This window comes from Micromys minutus (assembly GCF_963924665.1).
Source record: "Micromys minutus genome assembly, chromosome: 2".
Classification (NCBI taxonomy): Eukaryota; Metazoa; Chordata; class Mammalia; order Rodentia; family Muridae; genus Micromys; species Micromys minutus.
This window is the reverse complement of record NC_137971.1, coordinates 51,934,231-51,958,323: the sequence shown is the minus strand read 5'-3', so window position 1 is coordinate 51,958,323 and position 24,093 is coordinate 51,934,231. Positions and strand designations below refer to the sequence as shown.

Genomic DNA, 24,093 nt, shown 5'->3' with positions numbered 1-24,093 from the left:
GGAATCCAAGACAGCACACATCCTGCCTCCCTGCAGACCACTTAGTTCAGGGCTTGCAGTGAGCAGTTCCTGGCTCTCTTTCATGATCAGAACTGTCTCAGTTCCATTTCTACATGCAGCCTTGTGGGCAGTCTCTGGTCTCTCAATTTTTCTTTTCTTTTCTTCTCAAGATAGGGTCTAATATAGCCCAGGCTGTCCTGGGACTCCTTATGTTTGTAGTCAGATAGTGTGACCTTTGAACTTTTTTTTAACATATTTTTGTTTTTCTGAGATAAGAGTTTCTCTGTGTAACCCTGGGCTGTCCTGGAACTCAGAGATCTACCGGCCTCTGCCTCCTGAATTCTGGGACCAAAGGTGTGAGCCACCACTGCCTGTGCCTCTATCTAGTCAAACCTTCTACCAACCAAATATAGCCTTCCTGGCTCCTCTGGTGCCCACTGGCTGCCTGCAGTCCTCATCCTGGGGCAACTCATTTTCCTCCTCATACACTCTTATCTCTGGTGAGAGTCACAGAGGCAGAACATTAGCATAAACTGCTGGATTACAGAGTCTCGCTGCAGCCTGGTGTCAGGTTGAGGCTCTGTGCCTCAGGGAGCTCCCTGGGGGGCCAGATTTGTGCTAAGTAGAGATTTTGTGTTTCCTTACTGAAGGAAGGAGAGGAGGAAGTGCTCAGCCCTCAAAGAGGGCATGCAAACCCAGAAAAGCCACCCGGATTGGCTGTCAGTGGAGCCGTCCAGTCCACGTCTCTGTGCCCAAACCTTCTCAACATCTCAGGAACAGAGGTAGCCACAGCCTGATGCCCAGTCTCCGGCAAGGGTGGGCAAGGGCATGAGACAGCATGAGCTGTCCCTAGGCCAAGGCTTGCTGGTACAATCATCGAGGGAACAGGGAAAATGACACCCAGAGACAGATTTCATTTCATTTTATTTTTCCCACTGCACTGAAACAGGGGACCTCCCCAGCCCACCCTCAGTTCCTGGTCTTCCATAACCAGTACACTAGTCCCTCAAGCAGTCCCTTGAAAATGACCAATATAAAAAAGGGGGCGGGGATCAGGAGGGCCTGAGCACTCTCCCGGCCAGGAAGTTCCTGGTGGGCACACAGGCAGGAGAGGTGTAGTTTGGTTTGCAGAGGGATCTTGGCTGCTGCACAGGAAGGCACAGGAAGGTGATTCTGGCTGTGGGGCTCCCATAGTGAGGTGAGGCTTAACACCCAGATGCAGACAGGGAGCTAGCTAGTGGTTATAAGTCTGCAGATCTAGGGGATGAAAGGGGCTAGAGCCCCCACAGATTAGGAAAGACACACATCCGGACACTGGCAGGGAGGGTCAGGAATGCCTGCTCCTTCCCCAGAGGCAGGAATAAGCAGGGAGCTGTCTTCCTGGTCTTAGCCATGAGCAGGGGTCAGGGCTGCCCATTCTGAGCCCTTGGCTACAGGGGCAGGGAGGGCCCCCTTGACTCTGCTCAGAGCAGTAGGACAGAAGTAGTGGGGACGTGAAAGGACAGGAGCACAAGGGGGACAGGAGGACAAGGGTGCCTTCCTGTTCTGAAGAAGGCACTGGCAGCTGGTGTGGTCTGGTATGGCACAGCAGGGAGGCGTGGCTTGGCAGAGGAAGAAAGGAAGAACACAGGCAAATGAAGCCAAATCCCGCTTCATGCAAACATGGTCAGCTGTAACCACTGCAGGGCAAGACAGAAAGGTTACTGGGAGCAGCAGAAGGACACACGGCCACCCATCATCGCCTATGCCAGATGACAGGCTCCAGCCCAGGCTCAGCCTTCACCAGCTATGGCTTATGCCCTCAAGGGTCCTTCTGGTGGTTACAAGGATGCTTTCTTTCTCCCTCCCTCCCTTTCCTTCCTTCTTTCCTTCCTTCCTTCCTTCTCTCTCTCTCTGTGTGTGTGTGTGTGTGTGTGTGTGTGTGGCTTTTTTGAGACAAGGACAGTTCCTGACAGTCCTGGAACCTCACTCTATAGACCAGGCTGGCCTCAAACTCACAGAAATCCACCTGCTTCTGCGCCCCTCTGGCTGGGATTAAAGGCCTGAGTTTCCACCACACACCCAGCAGCTGTCTTATTTCTCTGCTCCAGGATACCAGGCTGCCGGGTCCTACCGACTTCTAGAAGCCTGGCCTCCCCTTCTTCATCCCCCACCCCCTTGGGTTCTAGAAGCCCCTCTCCTAAGGCTTCCAAGACTAGGGCCTAGATTTGAAGGCTTGTTCCAAGGCTATGGATGCCTGTGCTGGTAGGGACAGGTGAACACAGAGGACCGTCTCACCTTAAATAGATCAAAGGTCACAACACCATCCAGGTCTGTGTCCAGAGTTTTGAAAAACCCTGTGTTCAAGAAACGATGAGTTAAATCCGGGACACCAGACAGACAGTTAATATTCAGCCAAGACCGCCTCCCATCTCCCATGCACCCCAAGTTGTTGCCCCTTAAAATCTGAAAGCTTCCTGTCCAAAGAGGCCTCCTTAGGCCCTCCTCTGTACACACTCCATGCACCTATGTAAGCGTCCTCTGTTCCCCTTCAGTCTCCACCCCATTCACCCCCTGTGTCTCACGAGGAACACAGTGTGTGCACTGCTGCGAAGGGGGGTCCGTTGGGGATACTCACGGAACATGGTCTCCAGTCGCACAAGGCAGCACACAAAGTTGTCAAAGTCCACGGCCAGGTCGGGCTCTGAGTAGCGGGTAATGATGAGCTCATGCAGCTTCTTGTTAAGCTTGAAGCCTGATCAGAGAGAGGTAGGGCAGGTGAGGCCTGGAGCAGGAGCAGCCAGGGCAGGGGGAAGCTGATCCGGGCAAAGGGGCTGAAAGACTTCTTGGTGGTGGGGGACAGCAACTGTAGAATGGCTCAGAGGTTAAGAGCACTGACTGCTCTTCCAGAGGTCATGAGTTCAATCCCCAGCAACCACATGATGGCTCATAATCATCTTAATGGGATTACATAAAGTAAATAAACCTTAAAAAAAAAAAAAAAAAAAAGAAGCTAGGAAGGAGAGGGCAAGTGAGGGCCAGGCCCAGGGAACATCACACCCAGAACACCCCAGAAAAATCGTAAGCTGAAGAGGACCTAGGTATCTGGTCACATTTGCATAAAATTGCCTGGACTTGGTTTTACACCGTGTGGGACAGTCCTGTACCTGCCTCACTGTACCCACCCACTGTTGACAACTCCTTCCTCTGGCGCTACCCACAGGTGACAGGAACCTGGCACATCCATCACCATGGAAACAGCCAAAGCATTCCCAGAAGACATCGGGAGCAAGTGACGGACGCACTACCCCTATAAAAGACTGAAACCCCTCCTCCTTCCTCTTTTTCTCTTCTCTTCCCTTGACCCTGACCCCATCCTGTCCCAGGTCCCAGTTCTATTAAACCTCTCCACGTGGAACCATGTTGGTTTAGTGTGGTTTGTCCAGGCATGAGCCAAGAAATCTAAATAACAACACCCATCGTCTCCCTGCCCCCTCCTTTTGAGAATTACTTTCCTCTTCTTAGTGTTAGGGAAAACAAAGGGCTCTGTTTGGTGACTCAGTGGATAAAGCATCTGTCACAAGAGCTTGAGGACCAGAGTTTGGACAAAAGCCAAGGAAGTTTGAAAGTCCACCAGTCATCCCAGCCCTTACTGGGAGGCAGATGGGAGTCCCTGGGGAAGCTGCATAGCTAAACTAGCCTAATCTGTAAGACCCAGGTTCAGTGAGAGGCGCTGCCTCAGCAAGAGTAATGAAGACAGATGATGCCAACCTCTGGCTTTTATGTGCGTCCACACACATAAAAACATAGTATGTACATATACACCACACACACATGCAAAAATTAATGAAAGGCCCTTGTTCTTGGTGAGCAACAAGGAGAGGAAAGGGAGGAGCCCAGATAAAGTCCTTAGCTTAGCAACCACAAGACCTTTAGCATCACCACCATCCCCCAGGGACAAGGGCCAGCCGGGCGGGCCAGTCTCAGGGAGGTGGCTGGGGGTCAGGAGCAGTGGGATCATCAGCCTCGGGCCTCACCTGCAGCCTCAATGGCCATCCTCATCTCGTAGGCACTCATGCAGCCAGACTTGTCCAGGTCAAACTTCCGGAAAATGGTCTGTGTGACGGGGGTAAAGGGTGGGGCCGAGTGAGTCAGCAGGTCCTCATCACTGCCTCCTGTCCCCGGGCAGAGTGAGGGGGGAGGGGAACGGCCAGGAAGGGGGTCATTTGGAGAGACAGTGGGCTTGGATGGGAAAGGAGTCACATGCAGAAAGGAAGTTCTGTTGGAAAGACTGGCTATACAGCCAGCCTGGGCTCTGCCACCAGGCCTGGGCTTGCCATGACTGAGGCCACAGGAGGGCAGGAGAACCCAGCCAGGGGCCCTCCTACCACCTACCAGGTAATTTCGGATGCGGTTCCACAGGATGTTGAACTCCACCAGGCCCAGCTTCCCATTGCCATCTCGCTTGGCAGATGTTAAGAAGAAAACTACACAGCTTAGAGCAGACATGGAAGTGGGAGCTGGGAGGAAGGGAGCCTGGCTGCTGAGGGGAAAGAGCAATTCCCTGCGGTTCCCTGCAGCTCATAGCCAGCGCTGTTCTATGTGTCAGATAAACTGAAGCAGGGAGAGGTGCAGACATGGTACCAGCCTTAGGGCCAAATACAGACCATTTCCCACAAGACCTCTGACTCAAAGTTTCCTTTGCTGGCCAACTGGAAGATATCCAGGAAGGCATTTGAGCACGAGGCCTTACCACATGCACACTCTTGTGGCTCTATTAGCTTTAGGGTAGGTTGACAGCCTCTTCTTCAACCCCAGACTCCACAAGACACAAAAGCAGGAGAAAGGATACATCCATGAGGTTCACCATGCTTCGACATGACTCCAGGCTGAAGCCATTAGTGCGCAGGTCTTTGTCTGAAACAAACAACAAACAAATAGTTCTGGGGGCTGAGGAGATCACTCAGTTGACATTTTTTGCCTGACACACATGAAGCCCTGGGTTTGATCCCCATTACTACACAAACGAAGCATGGTGCTGCATGCCTGCCACCGTAGAGGAGAGGGTAGAAGGATGAGGAGTTCAAGGCCAGCCTCAGCTATATAGACCCTGTCTAAAAAAGAAAAGAAGAAAAAGAAGGGGAGGGCTGGAGAAAAAGAAAACATCAAAATAAATAAATAAAAATATAATAATTTAAAATTTTATTATAATTTTAAATTTAAATTTGTAAATTTAAAAATCTACAGCACCCACATAAAAACATGTGGGTAGTCTCTCACATATACAAACACACACACACACACACTCATACTCACACACTTATACTCACACACACACACACTCATACTCACACACACACACTCACACACTCTCACACACTCTCACACGAACATATGCATACACACTCACTCATACACACATCCCCCACACACATTCACTCACATACTCACTCATGCACACACACACACACACACACACACAAACTCACACTCATACACTCCTACAAATCTGAGGGCAGAGGCAGGAGGATTGCTGGGACTCGCTGGCTGAGAGACCCGGACTCAAGGTAGAGAGCAGAGGGTGACAGAGCAGGGCAGCTGATGTCCTCATCTGCCAAGAGAGCGATGACAGAAATAAAGAGGGAACAAGTTCCAGGAGTTCAACTAGGAAGTCTTTCAGAACCCAGCATACTGGGAGCCCTGGGCTGACTGGTGATAGGGAGGCTCCAGTCATGGGTACCGAGACCCGCAGAGCGTGATGGGGAGGTGCTTTTATAGTGAGAAACAGCAGAGCATTTCTGTGTCTCAAAAGCCAGGTCTGTATCCACCAACTGGCCCAGAATGAAAGGAAGAAAGTACCAAGCAGACACACCAGAGATTAGGTGGAAGAGGGACCAGCAGGTGCTGGCTGCAGGCCAGGGAGGGTAAACAAAGCTTCACTGGCAGGGTAGGGTCAGAAAGAAGTCCTGGGCTGAGAGGTGTGCAGAAAGAGGTCAGGCATAACAGGCCACAGGCCACTAGAGCAGGCGGATGTTCATATGCAGCAGCCAAAGCCAGGAGGGAAGGGAACGTCAGGAAAGGGCCTGGGATTGAGACCTAGTCTGCTTCCCAAGACAAGTGGCCTGGTCTGGCTAAGGCCACAGAGCCCCGGCGAGTAGACTGGAGCGGAGCGGGGTTAGTGAGGGGTTTGGGATAGGAATGGTGAACAGGGCTAGGTAATGGAAACAGCCATGTCTACAGGCATGGGGTTCAGCTCTGCGTGGGAACTGAGCAAGGCAATCAGAGTGCTTTGGGAACACAATGGGGGTTGGGGAGGGAAGCCTCACGTTTGCTGATGATTCTGTTCAAGATAGTCTGTAACTCCTTGACGCTGATCTCCATGTCCTAGGGGAAGAGAGGGATGGTGCCTGGGGTTCCCCCACTTCACACAGGGGGTCCCCCGTCTTACCATCCCCGCCAGGCCCTGACGTACCTCCCCTGCCAACTTGCTGAACAAGGTTTTGAAGTTGTCATCGATCTCCTCCTCAGAAAGCACTTTCTGTACACAAAGCAGAGAGACTGGGTTAAGGGCACTGTGGCCCAGCTCTTGCAGGAAGGACTGGCCTCTGGAGGTGGGGTGCGAGCGACAGTTACCAGTCACTCCTTCTCGCTGAGCCTCACTCTTCTAACCTGTAAAATGGGATCTTCCCTCTGCCTATAACTCTTGTAGCTTAAATGATGGGTACAAGTCAGTTAGGCGTTGAAAAGTTTGGGTTAGGGGCCCTGCTGTGTGTAAACTGAGGCAAACTCCTCAGCCTCTCTGCCCTGTGTCTCCCATTCCGAGGGGGATGTCATGGAGGACCTAGATGAGGTAATGTTGATGAAGCAGGACACAGACCGAGCTTAGTAACTGTCTATCATCATCTGGGCCCTTTGTGAACCATAAAGTGCTGGGCAAACGAGGGACTGTTCTTAAGGACTTCTATCTGGAGGGAGCCCACCTCCCATCAAATACTCAGGGAAGATGAAGGGACCACGTTACCTCATCAGGGAGGTTGGCCTGGATCTGGTCATCTAGTTCTCTGCAGAGTGGAGAAGAGGGTCAGTCAGAAGCCTGGGGAGATAGGGAGGTGGGAGAGGATGGGGAGTCTGCTACTCACTGGGTCCCAGCCTTCTTCTCTGAAAAGAAACGCAGCAGAAAGTCGCCCTCTTTGTTGGGCTCGAAGGTGGAGGGCACCACTATATACTCCCCGGGCGGCAGGCGGATGCGGTTGCTGACTTCTCGAAGGTTGATGAAGTGCTCTGATTGTGCCCGAGAAGCATTGGACAGGAAGAAATCACGCTTCAAGTGCACAGGCTGACCCACCAGCTGGCAGGAGGAAAGAAGCAAGCGGGAGGCTGCAGTGTCCACTCCTTTACCTCTAGATGTCAGCCCAGGCCCAGAGCCCAGGCTGCAAGTCCTGCTAGGTCATGCCCACAGCCTGCAAGAACCTGATGAGTCACTTACCCGGATGTGAGTGCCTAGGCTGGCATCTAAAGGTAGACAGTGGCAGGAACTGCCACCTCCACCACAGTTCATTCATTCATTCATTTTTTTATGGTTGGGGGAGGGAGATGTGAATGCCAAGGCGTGAGTGGAGGTCAGAGAAAACTTGTAGGAGTCTGTCCTTGACTCTCACCATGTGGGTTCTAGGGATTGAACTCGGCTCATCTTCAGGCTTGGGGACAAGAGCCTTTATACAGACACCTCACCAGCCCCAGCCCTGATTGCCAGCACTGCACTAAATCACGTATGATGGGACATGCCTGTAATTCCCATCATTTGGAAGTAGAGGATTAGGAGTTTAAAGACACCCTCCGCCACATACTGAGTTTAAGGCCAGCCTGTGCAACAGTCCTATCCTAAAAATAAATAAATAAGAAATTAAACAAAACAAAATAAAATCTGACTGCAGATCAGGGACTCCAAATCACTATGACGCAGGAGTTGTTCAGATGGCTCAACAAGTGAGCACACTTGCGACACAAGCCCATGACCCAAGTTCCTTGGAAGCCACACAAAGAAGGATAGAGAGAACCAATCCACAAAGTCACCCTTTTATCTCTACACTCAAGATGTGGCATGTGGCCCTTACTCTCCCTCTCTCTCTCTCTCACACACACACACACTCACACACACACACACACACACACACTCACATACCAACACACACACAGACACATGAGTGCATATACACATACATGCACACACACAAATACATGCTCACACAGACACATACACACATGCTCACACACACATATCCTCACATAGACACATACACACATGCTCTCACACACACATATATATACACATACACATGCTCACAGAGACACACACATAGACACACATACACATGCTCACACACACATATATATACACTATACACATACACATGCTCACACACACACACACACACACATACACATACACATGCTCATAGACATGCACATACACACAGATACAACATGCACACAGACGCACACACAGAGGCACTAGTTTGGTGCCTTCATAGCACATGTGAAGAGCTAGTAGGCTCAATCTCCCATACTGAAAAACAAATCTAAGATGCCATGGATCCATTATCACCCCTTGGAGTGTTTGCTGGGTCACTGTGCCGTGCATGACGCTGACTGGTGGCATTTTGCTAACCATCTTGATGGCCCCAGAGGAAATGCTATTCTACTTTTCTTCCACTAAAACAGGGTCTCATGTAGCCTGGGCTGGCCCTGACCCCTCTTCACAGCCAGAGATAACCTCATCCTCCTGCCTTTCCCCTGAAAGTGCTAGAACTACAGGCATGAGCCACCAAGCACATCTGGGAAGTACCATGTCTCAATACAAACCCTAAGGTTCATGCAGGTGTCGCTCCTAACCCCACCCCCACACCTGATTAGCATTTTCTCCCTGTGAACAGCAAGGCAGATAGAACCTGGCCTGAGTGGGGATCTGAGGATAGGGGTTCAAATCCAGCCTTTGCTCCCTGCCCCTGCCTCAGGTGTGCTATGATTGTCCTACTTGATGAGCAAGAATTGGGAGAAACATTTTTCAAGCAGTGACAAGGTGACATTTCCTGATACTTTATGTGTGGTAGCGCTGACTTCACCATACTGTTCCCATCAGGCTGTTAAGTTCAGGGGCTGATGAACCAAGTAAGCGGAGAGAGCCACACCTACCTCCCGAGGGACCTGCAAGAGAGACAGAGAGAATAATGAATGTTTGCCCAGTTGGCTAGGACAAACATGCATAGAGGTCCTGAGTTCTTAAGAGAGGGAGCCCAGAGGACAGGAAATGGGCCAGTGATGACACAGACCTATTTTCCCAGGGGAAGAACAGGGACCTGTGACCTGGGCCTCCGTCTAAATCAAAGCTGCTTAAAACAGCTGCCAGGTGGTCAATCACAATGTGATGAAGCCCAGTGACATCAGAGACTCCATTTCATCTGCAGCCAGGGGTTCTGGGTGCAGGCCAAGACCTACTACTTCCTCCACTCTCTCAAGAAAGATGAGAAGTTTCCATCTCTATCTTGAATCAAAAAATAAGAAGCAGGGGAGGCTGGGCTGTGGAGCACGCCTTTAATCCAGCATTTGGGAGGCAGAGGCAGGCAGATCTCTGAGTTCGAGGCCAGTCTAGTCTACAAAGTGAGTTCTAGGACAGCCAGGGTGTGGCTGAGCCCATTCTCAAAAAAACAAAACAAACACAAAGGAGGAGGAGGAGGAGAAGGAGGAGGAGAGGGAGGAGGAGGAGAGGGAGGAGGAGGAGGAGGCAAAGGAGAAGAAGAAGAAGCAGGCAGAAGTACTAAGTCCTTAAACAGCTTCTTCCTGGGTAGCTGGGTGGCAGACCTTCCCCACCTGCTCCAAAGGCCTCTGTTCACACCCTTGCTCCACAGAACGCCCCACTTTGTTACAAAGCTGAGCCCACAGTCTGACCCCAGAAGCTTGGCACACTTAGCAATCAACCAGCCTCTTTCTCTAGAACCTCCTTTCCTGGAGCCAACCCACTCCTTTGCCCTCTCAGTAGCAGCAGGACCCAGCGGCCGATTCAGGAGCTCCTTCCCACACCATAGCCTCAGCTGTCAACCTTTCAGCCCCCCCCCCAGATGGATGCTCACTGTAGTGGGGCGAGCTGGGTCCACCCTGGCTAACCTGGTACACTGCAAAACCAATGGTCTCCATGTCCCGGCCAAAGCGACGCTCCCTGCGGCGGTGCTTCTGCATGAGGGCCAACAGGAAGCTGCAGCCGGACTCTCGATTGTCATAGTCGTCTGCATCATCCACCTCCTCCAGCCGGATCTTGAACTGGGGGTTTACCCAGAAGGTAGCTTCAGGAGGAGAGGAGAGGGGGATCAGAGGCAAGCAGGGCAGGACTCAACCCTCTCCCATACACCTCGCTTCTCCTCATTCATAAATGTAGTCAATACTGCGACTACATATTGTCAGGAGACAGGAAAGCAGATGGACAAGATGCCTCTTCCAGAAGGGGAAGTAGGTGAATTATCAGGATTATTACAAAGAAAAGTAAGCGGGAGGAGGTTTATAACTCAGTGCCCTTACAAGAAGCTTTGAGTCTGGTGCCTTAGACCAGTCAGTCATCCGGACTGGTCATGATGGCACACGTGAACATGTATGCTTGTGTGCACGCACACACACATTTGTTTTGTTTTTAATGATGCACGTGGGGGTGGGTATATGCACGTGAGTACAGTTCCCACGGAAGAGATCGTGAGATCGCCTGGAGCTGCAGGTACAGGCAGCTGTGAGTCACAGACCAAAGTACCGGGATCTAAACTGGAGTCTCCTGGAAGAGCAGCGTGCTTTTATAACCAGCGAGCATCTCTCCAGCACAAGTTTTAAAGACCCATTCTAAGAATGTGAGGCCAGACGACAGGTCTGAGAACGTGACGATCATCATTACCCTGCAGAAAATCCAGCTCACATGATGACGATAACATGTAAACTTATGCCAAGCAAAAACTGTTTATAAAGGGGAGGGCAAGCCAAGGGAGACGTTCTAAAATTCTGCATCATTCAGATCAACTAAGCACAGCACGTGCACACTGGGTACAACACACACAAAAATGTAAGACCAGGCTGGTGGCTTGAGCCTGTATCCGAGTATGTAGAGGTAGAGACAGGAAGAGGAGGCCGAGGTCAACCTGGTGTCTCAATAAAACAAAGCAAAACAAAACACATTAAGCATAATCTTAAGCTGCTCAAACCCACAGTGAGGAAAACTTACTAGATATGAGGGTGGCTGTGAATTTGAGGCTAACCTAGATTAGAGAGTAAAAGACACTAATAATAAAAGGGCGGAGGGAAGGAAGGAAGGAAGGAAAAACTGAAATCAACGTTAGTATGTTAAGCTGGTGAGGTGGGTCAGCAGGTAAAGGTGGTTGCTGTCTGATGACCTGAGCTTTGACCCCTAGGATCCACATGGTAGAAGAAAACCAACTCCCTCAAAGTTATCCTCTGACCTCCCTGTGCCTCAGTGACACATGAACCCCCATCACTTCAAAAAAAAGTCATTTTTTAAAAGAAAAAATTCAAACTAGATTATTATAGAATCACCTATGGGGCTGGAGAGATGGCTCGGCAATTAAGAGCACTGGAGGCAGGCTGGAGAGGTGGCTCAGTGGTTAGGAACACTGACTGCTCCAGAGGTCCTGAGCTCAATTCCCAACAACCACATGGTGGCTCACAGCTGTCTGTAATGAGATCTAATGCCCTCTTCTGGTGTGTCTGAAGACAACTATAGTGCACTTATCATATATATAAAACAAATAAAGTCTTTAATAGATAAATATGTCAACAAATAGGGAGGGACTGCCGAGGATACATCTCGGCTGGTTCTGTACACACAAGGCCCTAGGTGTCGGCCCTAGGACTGAAAACAGAAGAGGAAAGACAGGTCCAGCAGCCAGACATTCCACCCAGTGAATCATCTCTCATTTCTCCTTGTGCAAACTCTCCAAGAAAACATAGGGAAAGGGGATATTTTAATGGAAAGATACTACCACAGCAGTGTGGTCAGAGTGAGCAGAGAACAGGCAGTACTGACACTCAAGAGGCAGAGGCAGGCGGATCTCTGAGTTTAAGGCCAGCCTGCTCTACAGAAAGAGTTCCAGGACAGCCAGGGCTACACAAAGGAACAAGGTCCCGTAAAACCCCAAAACCACCATCACCAACAACAACAACAACAAAAAAAAAAAAAAAAAAAAAAAAAAAGAAAGAAAGAAAAAGAAACTGCCGTATGAACTTTCAGTCAAAGGGCTGGAGAGATGGCCCAGTGGTTAAGAGCACTAGCTGCCCTTCTAGAGGACCCAGGTTTGATTCTCAGTATCTACATGGTGACTCATATGTAAGTTCAGTTCCAGGGACTCTGTTGCCCAATTGTGACCTTCACAAATACCAGGCATATATTTAGTACATAAACAACTACACACATACACAGAATATAGAACTAAAAGAAAACTTTTATCAAGGTGGGGGATGTAGCTCAGTTGGTGATGCATTTGCCTCCTAGAACACCCACTGCTCAAAGTGCTGGGTCCCGTCCTTAATACCTTACAAAGCATGCACGGCAATGCACAGCCTACAACTTGGCCCTTGGAAGGCAGAGGAAGGACAACCATGAATTCCAGGCCACAGATACTTTTTTAAAACAAACACAAAACAGGGGAGGGATGATGGGGAGGTAGGGATGTGGCTCTGTGGCAGATCACTTGCTTAGCACATGTAAGTCCCTGGATTCGACCTCTGTCACCACGAAACAACAGAACCACACATGCCTTCCACTCCCCAACCTCCCAAAAGTTTGGAATAATGAAGCCCATAACAAATATTTATCACTGGGCTGGGGAGATGAACCTCAGGTGCATGCTATCAAGTATGATGACCTGAGTTCAATCCGAAAGCCCTGCATGGGGCAAAGAAGAGAACCAACTCTTACAAGGTGTACTCTGACCTTGTGGGTGAGTCCCTGTCTCAAAAGTAAAGAAAACATTATAAAATTAAGCAATAAAAGACAAAGAGAACCAGGACTCCCTCAATGGTGGCTTCTAATTGCTCTGCTCTTCCAGCCAGTGTTCTAGGCAGGGAAAAGGTAACAAAAGTAACAAAAGTTGGAAGAAGAACTCAAACAAACAAACAAAACACCCAAACCAGGCGGTGGTGGCACATGCCTTTAGTCCCAACACTAGGGAGGTAGAGGCAGGTGGACCTCTGAATTCAAGGCCAGCCTGGTCTATAGAGTGAGTTCCAGGACAGCCAAGACTATACAGAGAAATCTTGTCTTGAAAACCACAAACAAACAAATAATAAATAAATAAACATATCCATAACAATTACATCAATGAGCAATTGACAGAAGCTGAGATACAGGGCTGGAAATACCCAAAAGACACAGGAACAGTACACCAGCAGGAGCCAGGCCACAGGGGGAAGCTCAGGCCTCTCAGCTGTGGTACAGGAAACTGGTCCTTACAGGGTTGGAGAAAAGTTGAAGTGGGAAGAATGCTTCTGAAAAAAAGGGTGAGGAGATAGACAGAAGCCCAGCACAGGGGGAGGCAGGCAGGAACCCAGCCAGGGGAGGCAGACAGAAGCCCAGCACAGGGGGAGGCAGGCAGGAACCCAGCATAAGTGGAGGCAGACAGGAGCCCAGAACAGGGGAGGCAGGCAGGAGCCCAGCATAAGTGGAGGCAGACAGGAGCCCAGAACAGGGGAGGCAGGCAGGAGCCCAGCATAAGTGGAGGCAGACAGGAGCCCAGAACAGGGGAGGCAGGCAGGAGCCCAGAACAGGGGGAGGCAGGCAGGAGCCCAGCACAAGGGGGAGGCAGGCAGGAGCCTAGAACAGGGGAGGCAGACAGAAGCCCAGCACAAGGGGGAGGCAGGCAGGAGCCCAGAACAGGGGGAGGCAGACAGGAGCCCAGAACAGGGGGAGGCAGACAGGAGCCCAGAACAGGGGGAGGCAGGCAGGAGCCCAGAACAGGGGGAGGCAGACAGGAGCCCAGAACAGGGGGAGGCAGGCAGGAGCCCAGCATAAGTGGAGGCAAACAGGAGCCCAGAACAGGGGAGGCAGGCAGGAGGCCAGAACAGGGGAGAATTGGACCTCATCAATGCCATCAGGAAGGAAAAGGCAGCTTGGCAACCAATTCCTGAACAGAGGAGGGAAGTGGCATGGACTGGGGTGAGGAGGTCACGAGAGGGCCACAGGATTTTGTTTTTTGTTTTTTTAAGATTTATTTATTTTATGTATGTGAGTATACTGTAGTTGTCTTCAGACACACCAGAAGAGGGCATTGGATCTCATGGTTGTGAGCCACCATGTGCTTGCTGGGATTTGAACTCAGGACTTCTGGAAGACTAGTTAGTGCTCTTAACCACCGAGCCGTCTCTCCAGCCCGGGCTATAGGTTTTAAGATGGGATTTTCCATAAGGACACAGATGAGAGGAGAGCTGAGAAGCAAAGTGCTTCAGGGAAGAGAGAACAGAGACTGGGAATGATCGGCCTCTCCAGAGCCACAGACACCTCTGCCACTGTCCCAAGTGAGGAACCAGTGCAGACACAGGTACACAGCATCAGAGACAGACAGGGGAGGCAGAGGTGGCATCCTATGTAATGACATCTCTCCTCTCTTCTCTTCCCCCCTTCACTCCTGCCTGTTCCTCTGTTTGCTGACAGGGCCTCATGCAGCCCAGGCTGGCCTCAGACTAGCAGTACAGCCAAAGCTGGCTTCGACCTCCCGGTCCTCCTTCCCCTACCTCCCAAGCACTGGAATGACAGGTATGAGCTGTCATAGGACCCCCCCCCCCCAGCTTCTTTTCACTGAAGTGCAAAGTCTCTAGATGCAACAGAGGAAGAGAGAGGCGGCGGAGAGTGGAACGGTGGGAATCACACAAACTGCTTATTAGAGGTTTGTGGCTGTGAATTTACAAAGAAAACAGCCTCCGTTGTGTGATTTCTCGCCAGCTACATTTAGTGGTTCTGAGTCAGTAGAAAGCTGGGTTCAGTGGGGATTGCGGTTGTGCTGGGTGACAGAGAGAGAAACCAGGGAAGCAGTTGACAAGGTTAGGATGAAAACACAGAGGGCTGGCAGGATGGCTCAGTGGACAAAGGCACTTGCCAGCAAGCCTCACAACCTCAGACCTCTAGGACCTACATGGTGGAAGGGGAGAACCAGTCCTAAAAATTGTCCTCTGACCTCCACTTGCACACACTGTGGCATGTGCGCATGTGAATACACACACACACACACCTGTAAAATATATAAGTGTAAGATTTAAAAATGTTAAAATGTTGATTGGTGACTGGGTAATGGGACTGGGGCTGTAGCTCAGTTGGCAGAGGGCCCGTCTAGCATCGGCACGCCCTGGGTTCCAGCCCTAGTACCACATAAACCAGGTGTTGTAACATACACCTGAAATCCCGACATTCTGGAAGTAGAGGCAGGAGTTCAAAGTCATCCTTGGCTACAGAGCAAGTTCAAGATTAGCTTGGGCTACATGAAACCGTAACTCAAAAAACAAAACAAAACAAAATAGAGAGAAACAGAGGGAGAGAGAGAGAGACAGACAGACAGACATAGAGCAAAATGAGAGAGTAATTAAAATGGGGGTCAGCAGGGTCAATTAATTCCATGGGACTGAGGCCTGGGCAGGGGCAGATGTATGCCAGGAAGTGAGTAATGACAGAATGCTCTTTGGTGGGCAGGGTGGAGCTGGAGTAGAGAAAAAGGTTGATGTCAGAAAGCTGGAGGTGGGGGACTCAGAGAGGCCATTCCACAATAGTCATGACAGTCACCATTTGTGAGAGGGGACAGTAAGGGGACAGGCAGTCAGTGGGTAAGAAGGACATCCTGGGAATGAGGAGTCACCAGCAGATGTTTGGATAACAATGTTTCCTTACAGAGCTCCAGACAGTCTAGCTTGTTCCTTTATTACCATTCTTAAAGATAATTTAAGGAACATTCAATCATGATTATCTGTCTCCCAAGGGGCAGGACAGGCTCAGCCAGGTGGCCCTGCTCACGCCCCTACCCTGTCTCCCAACTACTCACCTGGGTAGTTCCTGCAGCCTCCAGCGGTGCTTCCCCGGCGCCAGGTGCCCTCGTAAAATGTGGTATTCCAATTCCGGAGGGTCCTGCTCTTAAGGGCATCGGGTGTAAGGTTGCAGATTTCCAGTTTGGTGAACTCACGTATGAAGTCTCGGAAGGACATCCTGAGGGCCCAAGGGCAGAGGTGAACCACAGTCTCCATCATGAACTGGGTTTTAGGGGAGCAAGTGGAGAAAAAAATGTTGCTTACCAGAATTCCCCATCCTCCATCTTGACCCTCAGCTGCTCCCGTTCATAGGGGTCCACTTTGTTCCACTCATAGGAGCTGTGGGAAGCAGGCACTGCCAGGGTTGGATACCACTGACCTATCTAACTTCTGTCCCTGGGTCCTGTCCAACCTGGCATGTTTCCAGAGCCCAGATCAGCAGGCTTTCTCTAGGGTCATCCTCTTGAGGTCCTTTAGACCCCTATTTAAGGATCCCTCTTCTTTTTGGGGCAGGGTCTCACTATGTAGCCCTGGCTGGATTCAAACTGACAAAGATGCACCTGTTTATGTATCCTGAGTGCTTGGATTAAAGGGCTAGCCAATTTTCACTTTTGACATTGTGTGTGTGTGTGTGTATGCATGCGCACTTGTGAAGGCCACGAGAGGGTGTTAGATCCTCTGCATCTGTAGTTACATGGGGTTATGAGCTTCCTAATGTGAGCACTGGAACCTGAACTCAGGTCTGCTTTGTGGACCAGTACAAGCTCTTAACTGCCTAGACATTTTTTTTTCCAGTCACCCACACACCTTTTGTTTTTCTTTTTCCTTTTTTGGAGACAGGACCCTGCTATATAATAGCCCTGGCTGGCCTAGAACTGGGTGCATAGATCAGGCTGATCTCAGACTCACAGAGGTCTGCCTACCTCTGCTGAGATTAAAGGTATATGCCACCATATTCCCACCTCCTTTAAGACTAGGTAGCGTAGGTTGAACTGGAACTCACTGTGCAGCCCAGGGTGACCCCAAATTTGTATTGATCTTCCTGCCTCAGCTTCCTGAACATTGGAATTACAAGCAGAAACTACCACATCCAGCCAGGTTTATATTTTTATCAAGGTCAAGTCAGATGCCCTGGTTGTATCCACAGACTGTCCTAGTGCCCACAGCCTGGGTGGGCTCTGTCAGGGCAAACTCCCAAGATGTGACTCCCTTTCTCAACTCAGAATCCACATCCAGCATGCTGGGAGCCAGGCAGAAATGTCAAGGACATCTCCAGAGATCCCCAAACCTCCCTAACTAGTGCCCACTGTCCCGTGGCTTACCTGTCACTCCAGGGTCCTTTCCACTCCACTTCACCCCAGGGGTTCCGCATCCGGATTAGGTTCACCCGCTGGCCCTGGTAAGTTACCTGTTCCCCAGAGCGTGCATCAGTGTCATGCCCTGGGGCATCCCTTCCGGGACCTCTGTCTTTACAGCCTCACCCAGAAACACCAGGGCAGCATAGTCCACACACTCTAAAGCCAGTCACACCTCCAGCAACTCACAGCCCAGTGAGGCAGCTGCACAAATGAACTGGAGTCACTAAGCATAAGCATCAGTGTGTACGCAAGATGGTTATTCCGGGTCAAAAGATGAGAAATCACTTCCCACAGCCCAGGTCACATGTCAGGGAGGCATGGGGATAAGAACCACGCTACAGGGCAGGTCCCATCAAGGTAAGTACCTGCTTGGCACCCGTCACAGAGTATGCATGGCCCCTCACCAGGTTCTTAAAAGTAATAGCTTCCAAATCACGGATGTCAGAGATCTACAGAAGGAAACATGCAGTGTGGTCAGAAGTTAAAGTATCACCCCTTCTTGGAGTATTCATGAGGTTCAGGCAGCACCCCTCACTCCCTTGCACACCCAACCCCCACAAAAGCTGATGGGAGAAACTGTTAGAGACTCCTCGCCTGTCTGCTCCATTGTTACACACAAATGCTATTCCTCCTGGGGAGCAGGGCTGAGCTTAGATACCTCACGGATGCTCTCTCACTATGGTACTGATGGCCAGGGCTGGAGAGACTGTGACTGTGTATATATATATATACACACTTATAATCAAGAGCACCCCCAGAGGGACTCAGCAAGGGGACAAATGGGGATGGGGGAGGGAGAAGGACAGATCCAGTGTGGCTGAACTTGCAGAATCATATAGCTCTTTAAAAAAAAAGCTTAGTTTAGGAGCTGGAGAGATGGCTAAGTTAAGAACATTGACTGCTCTTCCAGAGGACCTGGGTTCAAGTCCCAGCACCCACATGGCAGCTCACAACAGTCTGTAGCTCCTGTTCCAGGGGACAGACGTGTGCAGGTGAAACGTCAACCAATGCTCATAAAATAAACATAAGTAAGTTATTTTAAAGGTTTCTTTTCTAGTTAACTGTAACTTTCTCTGCATGTGACTCTGGGTTGCTATATGCATGTGAGTGCAGATGCTCTCAGCGGCCAGAGGCATCAGGTCCTCCTGGAGTGGGCGTCAAAGGCAAGTATCAGTTACCTGATGTGGGCGCTGGGAACCGGACCTGGGTCTTCTTCAAGAGCAGTACATACTCTTAACCTCTAAGCCATCTCTCCAACCCTAAGACATTGTGGCATGGCATTGCCATTCACAAAGTTCACACTTGGGGGTGGCTCATTCAATTCACAGATTTTAAAATCACAATGGTTTAAGTAAGATTTGGAGATTTCATGTTGGGCTCCATAGCAGCTTATGGCCAAGGATAGCCATGATACTGGTGTGGAATGATCAAGGACAGGACTAGGGAGATCTAGAAGTGGCTGTGGGAATCGTGGGGCAGACAAGGGTAAGCAAGGAGAAGGGAAAGGAGGAGGAGCCAGGCATGGGTGAAGTCAGAGAATTGGAATGAGATTGCATCAGAAAGCTGAAGCACTGGACCGTGGTAGCCTCCGAACATGGGACAGTCGTTAAGAACGAAGGGCCTTGCTAATCTACTCTGTGTTGTTCCAATATGTGCTGCTGCAGAAATGGCTCAATGGTAAGAGCACTGGCTGCTCTCCCAGAAGACCCAGGTTCAAGTCCCAGCAACCACATGGTAGCTCACAACTGACTGTACCTCCAGTTCTAGGGACTTGACACCTTCACACAGATATACATGCAGGGAAAACACCAATACACATGAAACAAAAACAAAGAATGAGAAGGGAAGGAAGCAGGAGGAAGCTGGGGAACAAGTTGGGGCACAGATGAGGCCAGAGGTTTGAAGGGAGAAATGGGGGACAGGGAGTGCACATGGAGGTAGATGGTAGGGAGGAGGTGATGGGCAGGGCTCATTCGAAGCCGGAAATGAGGTAAGGAAGGGGTGTGTCTGAGGCTGAACCTGGGCTGAGGATGAGATTAGGGCTTGCCAGAGGAAGTTGGATATCACTCACGTTAATGGAGCATCCCAGCAAGGAGCCTCGTTCCAGGGCCTTCAGAATGATCTGGTAGAGGTCGCTGGGTGCCTTCTGCAGATCGTACCACTCAGTGACCCCACCGGTAAAGTCCTCGAAGGCCTCTGAGGTGCAGCCTCCCGAAAGGGCCTCGTAGCTGCCATTCACTCTGTGGGCAGCTCCAGGTCAGTTAGTAGCATCAAGCAGGACCAGGTAAGAGGGGCCGGGAGCAACCCCTCCACCCCGGGAGACTGAAGATGTGCCCTGGGGATCCTACTCACTTAGCATAGGCTTTCTCAAGCAGAGCACTCCAAAATTCGTTGCCCTGGGCAGAGTGCACAAACACCAGCTTCCCGTCCTTGGTGGGTAGCAAGTCATCCACGACCACGTCTACCCACTCCCCAAACTGCCACAGCTGTTGGCAAGGAACAAAGTGAGCACCTGCGCTGGGGTCCCCCAGGCCTCAGTTCTAGTTTTAGTTGGCCTTACTAAATGCATGAGTCTAGGTCCGTAAGCTAGGTACATGTGTAACACATACATGTATCACATATTCACACAGGCATGCCTTTTGTCTACTAGAGAATGCAGTCAATCAGCCCTCCTCAGCTCCAGGTACCTAAAGATGTCTCAGCACTCAGGAGGTAATCTCTGTGAGTTCAAGGGTAACCTGGTCTACACAGTAAGTTCCAGGACAGGTAGTGTGACATAGTAGTAAGACTAGGTCTCAAAAACAAAACAATTTCACAAAAACAGATCTGGACTATGTAAACGGTTCTGGAGGTATAGGTGTTAGCCTCTAAACCTGACAGCAAATTTATATGAAAAAGTACAGAACAAGGCTTGCATTCAGATATGGGAGAGGGTGAGGGCAAGAAGGCCTCCAGCCCGTGTTCTTCCTCAAAGCAACCCTAGGTCCTGCCCCCTTAGTTGCCTTCCTATGTTTTTTTATGTACACATATAAGTCCTCTGTCTTTCTGTTAAGTCTGCACGACAGAAGAGGGCATCAGATCCCATTACAGATGGTTGTGAGCCACCATGTGGTTGCTGAGATTTGAACTCAGGATCTCTGGAAGAGCAATTAGTACTCTTAACCACTGAGCCACTCCAGCCCCCTGCCTCTCTATTTTAAGCCTCAGTATGGAAGTGAGTGGGAGATGTGGAATGAAATGTTGTACTCAGACCCTCAACCACAGATGGGCAGGCTGGTTCCCAAAATCGCTGGATTTACCCCAGGGATGCAGGCCTAGGCTGCCCAGGGACAGAAGCTTCTGAAAGCACAAAAACATTGTTGCAGGGGGAAGCCCAGAATAATGAGGTAAGAAGAGGCCCATTGAAGGATTTGGGAAGAGGTATTGAATGGGTCAATTAGAAGCTGGAAGAGGAATAGATTGGAGATTTGAGGGAAGGAGGAGGGAAAAGGATAATGAGTCTACACCCCAGCTGACCAGAGCTGGCTAGGTGTGGGGTGCTCAGCATAGAGTAACAGCCACCATTTCCTCTAGGCCAGGGCAGAGTGAGCTAGTGGGGCCTAATTGGGCAGAAGGAATGAACACAAAGACCCTCAGGCAAGGCTGGGAGCATCATGGTAGGAAAGCCTCAACCAAGACTTTTGGGGTGTACCTCTCTCAACACCAGCTCCTGGAGAATTCACTAACGTAACTGAAAAAAGTGGGTCATGTTGGAATCATCAGGAACGGGGTGGTTTAAGCGCTGAGTCTGTCTTTTCTCCTACACTCTGTCAGGCTTGCCAAAGCTGGAAAACTAGGACAAGAGAGAACTGACCCGCGAAGATAAGGAAACTGAGGCTGGGTGAAGAAACTCCAAAGCACCCCTTCCACACTTTCTCTGCTTAGCACAACCTTACCTAGGAAAGCCGCAAGCTGAAATACCTGCCTAACCGTTCACACATGACTGACCAGAGGCGGCACAGAGAGGCCAAATACCTTCCAGAGTGAGTGCTTCCCCCATAGGGCGTGGCCTTGGCCATCTCAGCCTCAGTGCTGTGGGCCATCCTTTCCTGTCTCCCTAATGCCAGCTATGCCTCTGGCCCAGGGAGGATGCAGGGACCTTCACCTGAAAATGAAAGATGCCAGCGTAGCCATCCTGAAAGCTCTGGCCGTAGGGGACCACTCGGTGCAGGATAGTCTCGTTGAGAGTGAGGGAGGCAATGGCAGCCAGGAGCCAACAGTCCCCTGGGATAGGAAAGACCCTCATCAGGCTTGCTCTTCGGATCTGCCCAGGGGAGGGAGGTTCTGTGTATGCGGAATGCTGGGGACCACCTTGGATCCCCTGGGTGGGGTACCCTTCATCTCCCCTTCACTTACAGAAAAGACCCAGGAATCTGGGTGAACCAGCACCTATGCTGATAGTCAAAGCCTGTCTGGGCCCGCAGGAGGGAGGAGTTGGGGCAGTGCCCAATGGAACGGGAACAGGGAACCACAATGGGGAAAACACCCAGAACCCCACCCCTGGGGGCCTACCCAGTGCTCCCTGGCAGATGTCTGTTCGGGTGGCTCCATCCACGATGAACTGGGGGTTTGACAGCAGCTCCTACAAGACCCACAGTTCTGTTCCTGGGCCAGTCCCTCCTAGAAACTGGCACCCAGACACCACTAATAATGGGGGCCCCAGTCCCATTGCCCACCCATCATCAGAACCAAGTTTCATCTAGAGCAGCCTCTTACCGTAGGACGCTTCCATTTGATACCATAGGTTTTAGAGGAATTGGGACCCAGTTCCTTGAAGCCCAAGCTATGAGAAACCGGAGGGAAGGTCTCGTCTTCAAAGAGGACCCCATTCTGCAGGCATCTTGCCCTCAGCTTTTCATAATCCTGGCCCAGGTACTTGATGGCATTTTCATGGCGGCCCAAGCCCAGCTCTTTGTCCCGTTGCTTCTGCACTTGGGCTGACACCCCGGTGCAGTACACAGGTGTGATTAACTCCTCCGTCATCCTGGGGGACACATGGGCCTGGTAGAAATACAGGCCTTCCCAGGGATAAAGCACAACTGCCTGGTAGCATTCTCCTGGACTCATTTCTCCCCAAACATGGTTCACTGCCTCCCTTTACAGAGCCTGGGACTCTCAGCCATCTTGTTAGGCTCCCAGAGTCTGGAAAAGGGCGTTCAGTTTCTAGATATCCTGGTCACCACCCCTCTTTCCCCCATTCCTACCATCCAGAGATGACAGTTTGGTGTTAGCCGTCCAGGCAGGCAGTGTTGGGTGGAGGCCCGACACAGCACCAGAGAGCAAAGGTACTCCAGGTAAGATCTCTGAGCTTTGCCGGAGCCCCCTCCACAAAGCTGCTAAGCATCGAGTTCACTTGCCCCTTTCCTTGGCTTAGGAACTGAAAAGTCCAGGCATTGATGTCCTTCCACAAGCTGAACATCAGAGCACTGGGCATTGGCCCAGCTCCAGGCGGACAGGTTGAGCTGTGCGCCTGGGCTGAGCTGCTTCCTTACCCCTCCCTACCCCTCATGCAAGCACGCAGAAGACCTGAAACGGGGACCGATCAGCGACAGCCCCCTAGCTACACAGCAGTGGCCTGGGTCAGACAGTCGTAGTCTGGACACCCAACTTCTTACCTGGGGAAGGGGAGTTTGGGAGATTGCTGCGGTCCCTGGGGCTGGCTTCCTTGGTGGCAGCTCAGGGCAGGGCCCAACCAGGAAGAGCGCTCCTCCCTGCCCTCCTCCCCGCCCTCCTCCACCGCCCCTCGGCCCTGGTCCCTCCCTCCGTGGTCCTCCACCTACTCCGGAGGCTCTTACCCGGCTCCCTCTAGGCTTTCCCTTATCTTCCCCGCAACATTTTTTACTATCTCTTACTTAGGGGTGTCTTTCAGTCCCTCCCTTCCTCCGCAGGCTCTAAGCCAGCTCTGCGCGAGGACAAACTGGTAAAAGGCAGGGTTGTCTCCCAAGGGAGTCCGTCGCTGATCCGGGTGAGAAGGGTTGGACTGGGATAGAAGGGCACCGCCGGCCAAAGAGAGGGTAGGGCAAGGGGTATTTTTAACTAGTGCCGCAGCTCGAGTTGCAGAGCCGCGGGCCCCACCCTAAGTCGCCCTCCGGGAAGGTACTGGGGACGATGGGGCTCGGTGACGCCGCCACCACAGCCCTCGACCCGCCTCCTGCACCCCCGCATGCCTCCTGGGTCGCAGCTGTCCTCCAGCCCAGCCGGCGCGAAGCAGAGATTACCTCCAGCGGCCGCAGCTGCTTGCTGGAGCCGCCCCTGACTGTAGGAGAGCGGACTTCTGCCGGACGCTAGACAAACGGTAGCCCCACCCCGGCCGGTCCCTGCCGCAGCCCCGCTGTAAGGGCTGAGCCAGCTCCCCACCCCCTCACCTTAGGGAGCAGGCCTGCAGAGCTAGCACTCCGCCCTAGCGGTCTTTGCGCATTCCCTGCATGGCCTTAGGTAAATCCGTGCCTTGATTTCCCCAAACATGCAGAAGAAAAAGAGGGACAATGACTTCAGCAAATCTTTGTATAGCATTCTGGCATTCTCTCTCAAGTTCTCGGTCTACCCACCTGGGATCAGCGCCCTTGTGGGGATCACCTGACCCGGGAGAGGGCAGCAGAGGCCCTGGACACTAGGGCAGGCCCACCCAGGACCTGCCGATTCCCCTGGGCGCACTACAAGCAAG

General features: G+C 51.3%; 1 protein-coding gene across 1 annotated transcript; it reads right to left on the bottom strand.

The window, feature by feature from the left end:
* Nucleotides 1-919: 919 nt before the first annotated feature.
* CAPN1 (calpain 1) lies at nt 920-23,398 on the bottom strand. The gene is made up of 21 exons (XM_080913531.1): nt 23,282-23,398; nt 22,146-22,413; nt 21,942-22,011; nt 21,535-21,653; nt 19,743-19,876; nt 19,462-19,630; nt 17,756-17,839; nt 17,355-17,440; nt 16,297-16,371; nt 16,050-16,210; nt 10,131-10,316; nt 7,119-7,356; nt 7,001-7,040; nt 6,452-6,517; nt 6,306-6,363; nt 4,832-4,896; nt 4,375-4,443; nt 4,017-4,095; nt 2,618-2,734; nt 2,278-2,336; nt 920-1,679 (listed from the first exon to the last, which is right to left on the bottom strand). The coding sequence occupies exons 2-21, from the start codon at nt 22,410-22,412 to the stop codon at nt 1,653-1,655; spliced, it is 2,169 nt and encodes a 722-aa protein (XP_080769657.1). The 5' UTR covers nt 22,413; nt 23,282-23,398; the 3' UTR covers nt 920-1,652.
* Nucleotides 23,399-24,093: the final 695 nt, after the last annotated feature.

What these genes read in the sequence shown, in the direction of transcription:
- CAPN1 (XM_080913531.1), bottom strand. Translation starts at nt 22,412, where the DNA reads ATGACGGAGGAGTTAATCACACCTGTGTACTGCACCGGGGTGTCAGCC. An exon ending in TCAAATGGAAGCGTCCTACG is followed by an intron (nt 22,012 to 22,145) that starts GTAAGAGGCTGC and finishes TGGGTCTTGTAG; the next exon opens with GAGCTGCTGTCAAACCCCCA. An exon ending in CATCTGCCAGGGAGCACTGG is followed by an intron (nt 21,654 to 21,941) that starts GTAGGCCCCCAG and finishes TTCCTATCCCAG; the next exon opens with GGGACTGTTGGCTCCTGGCT.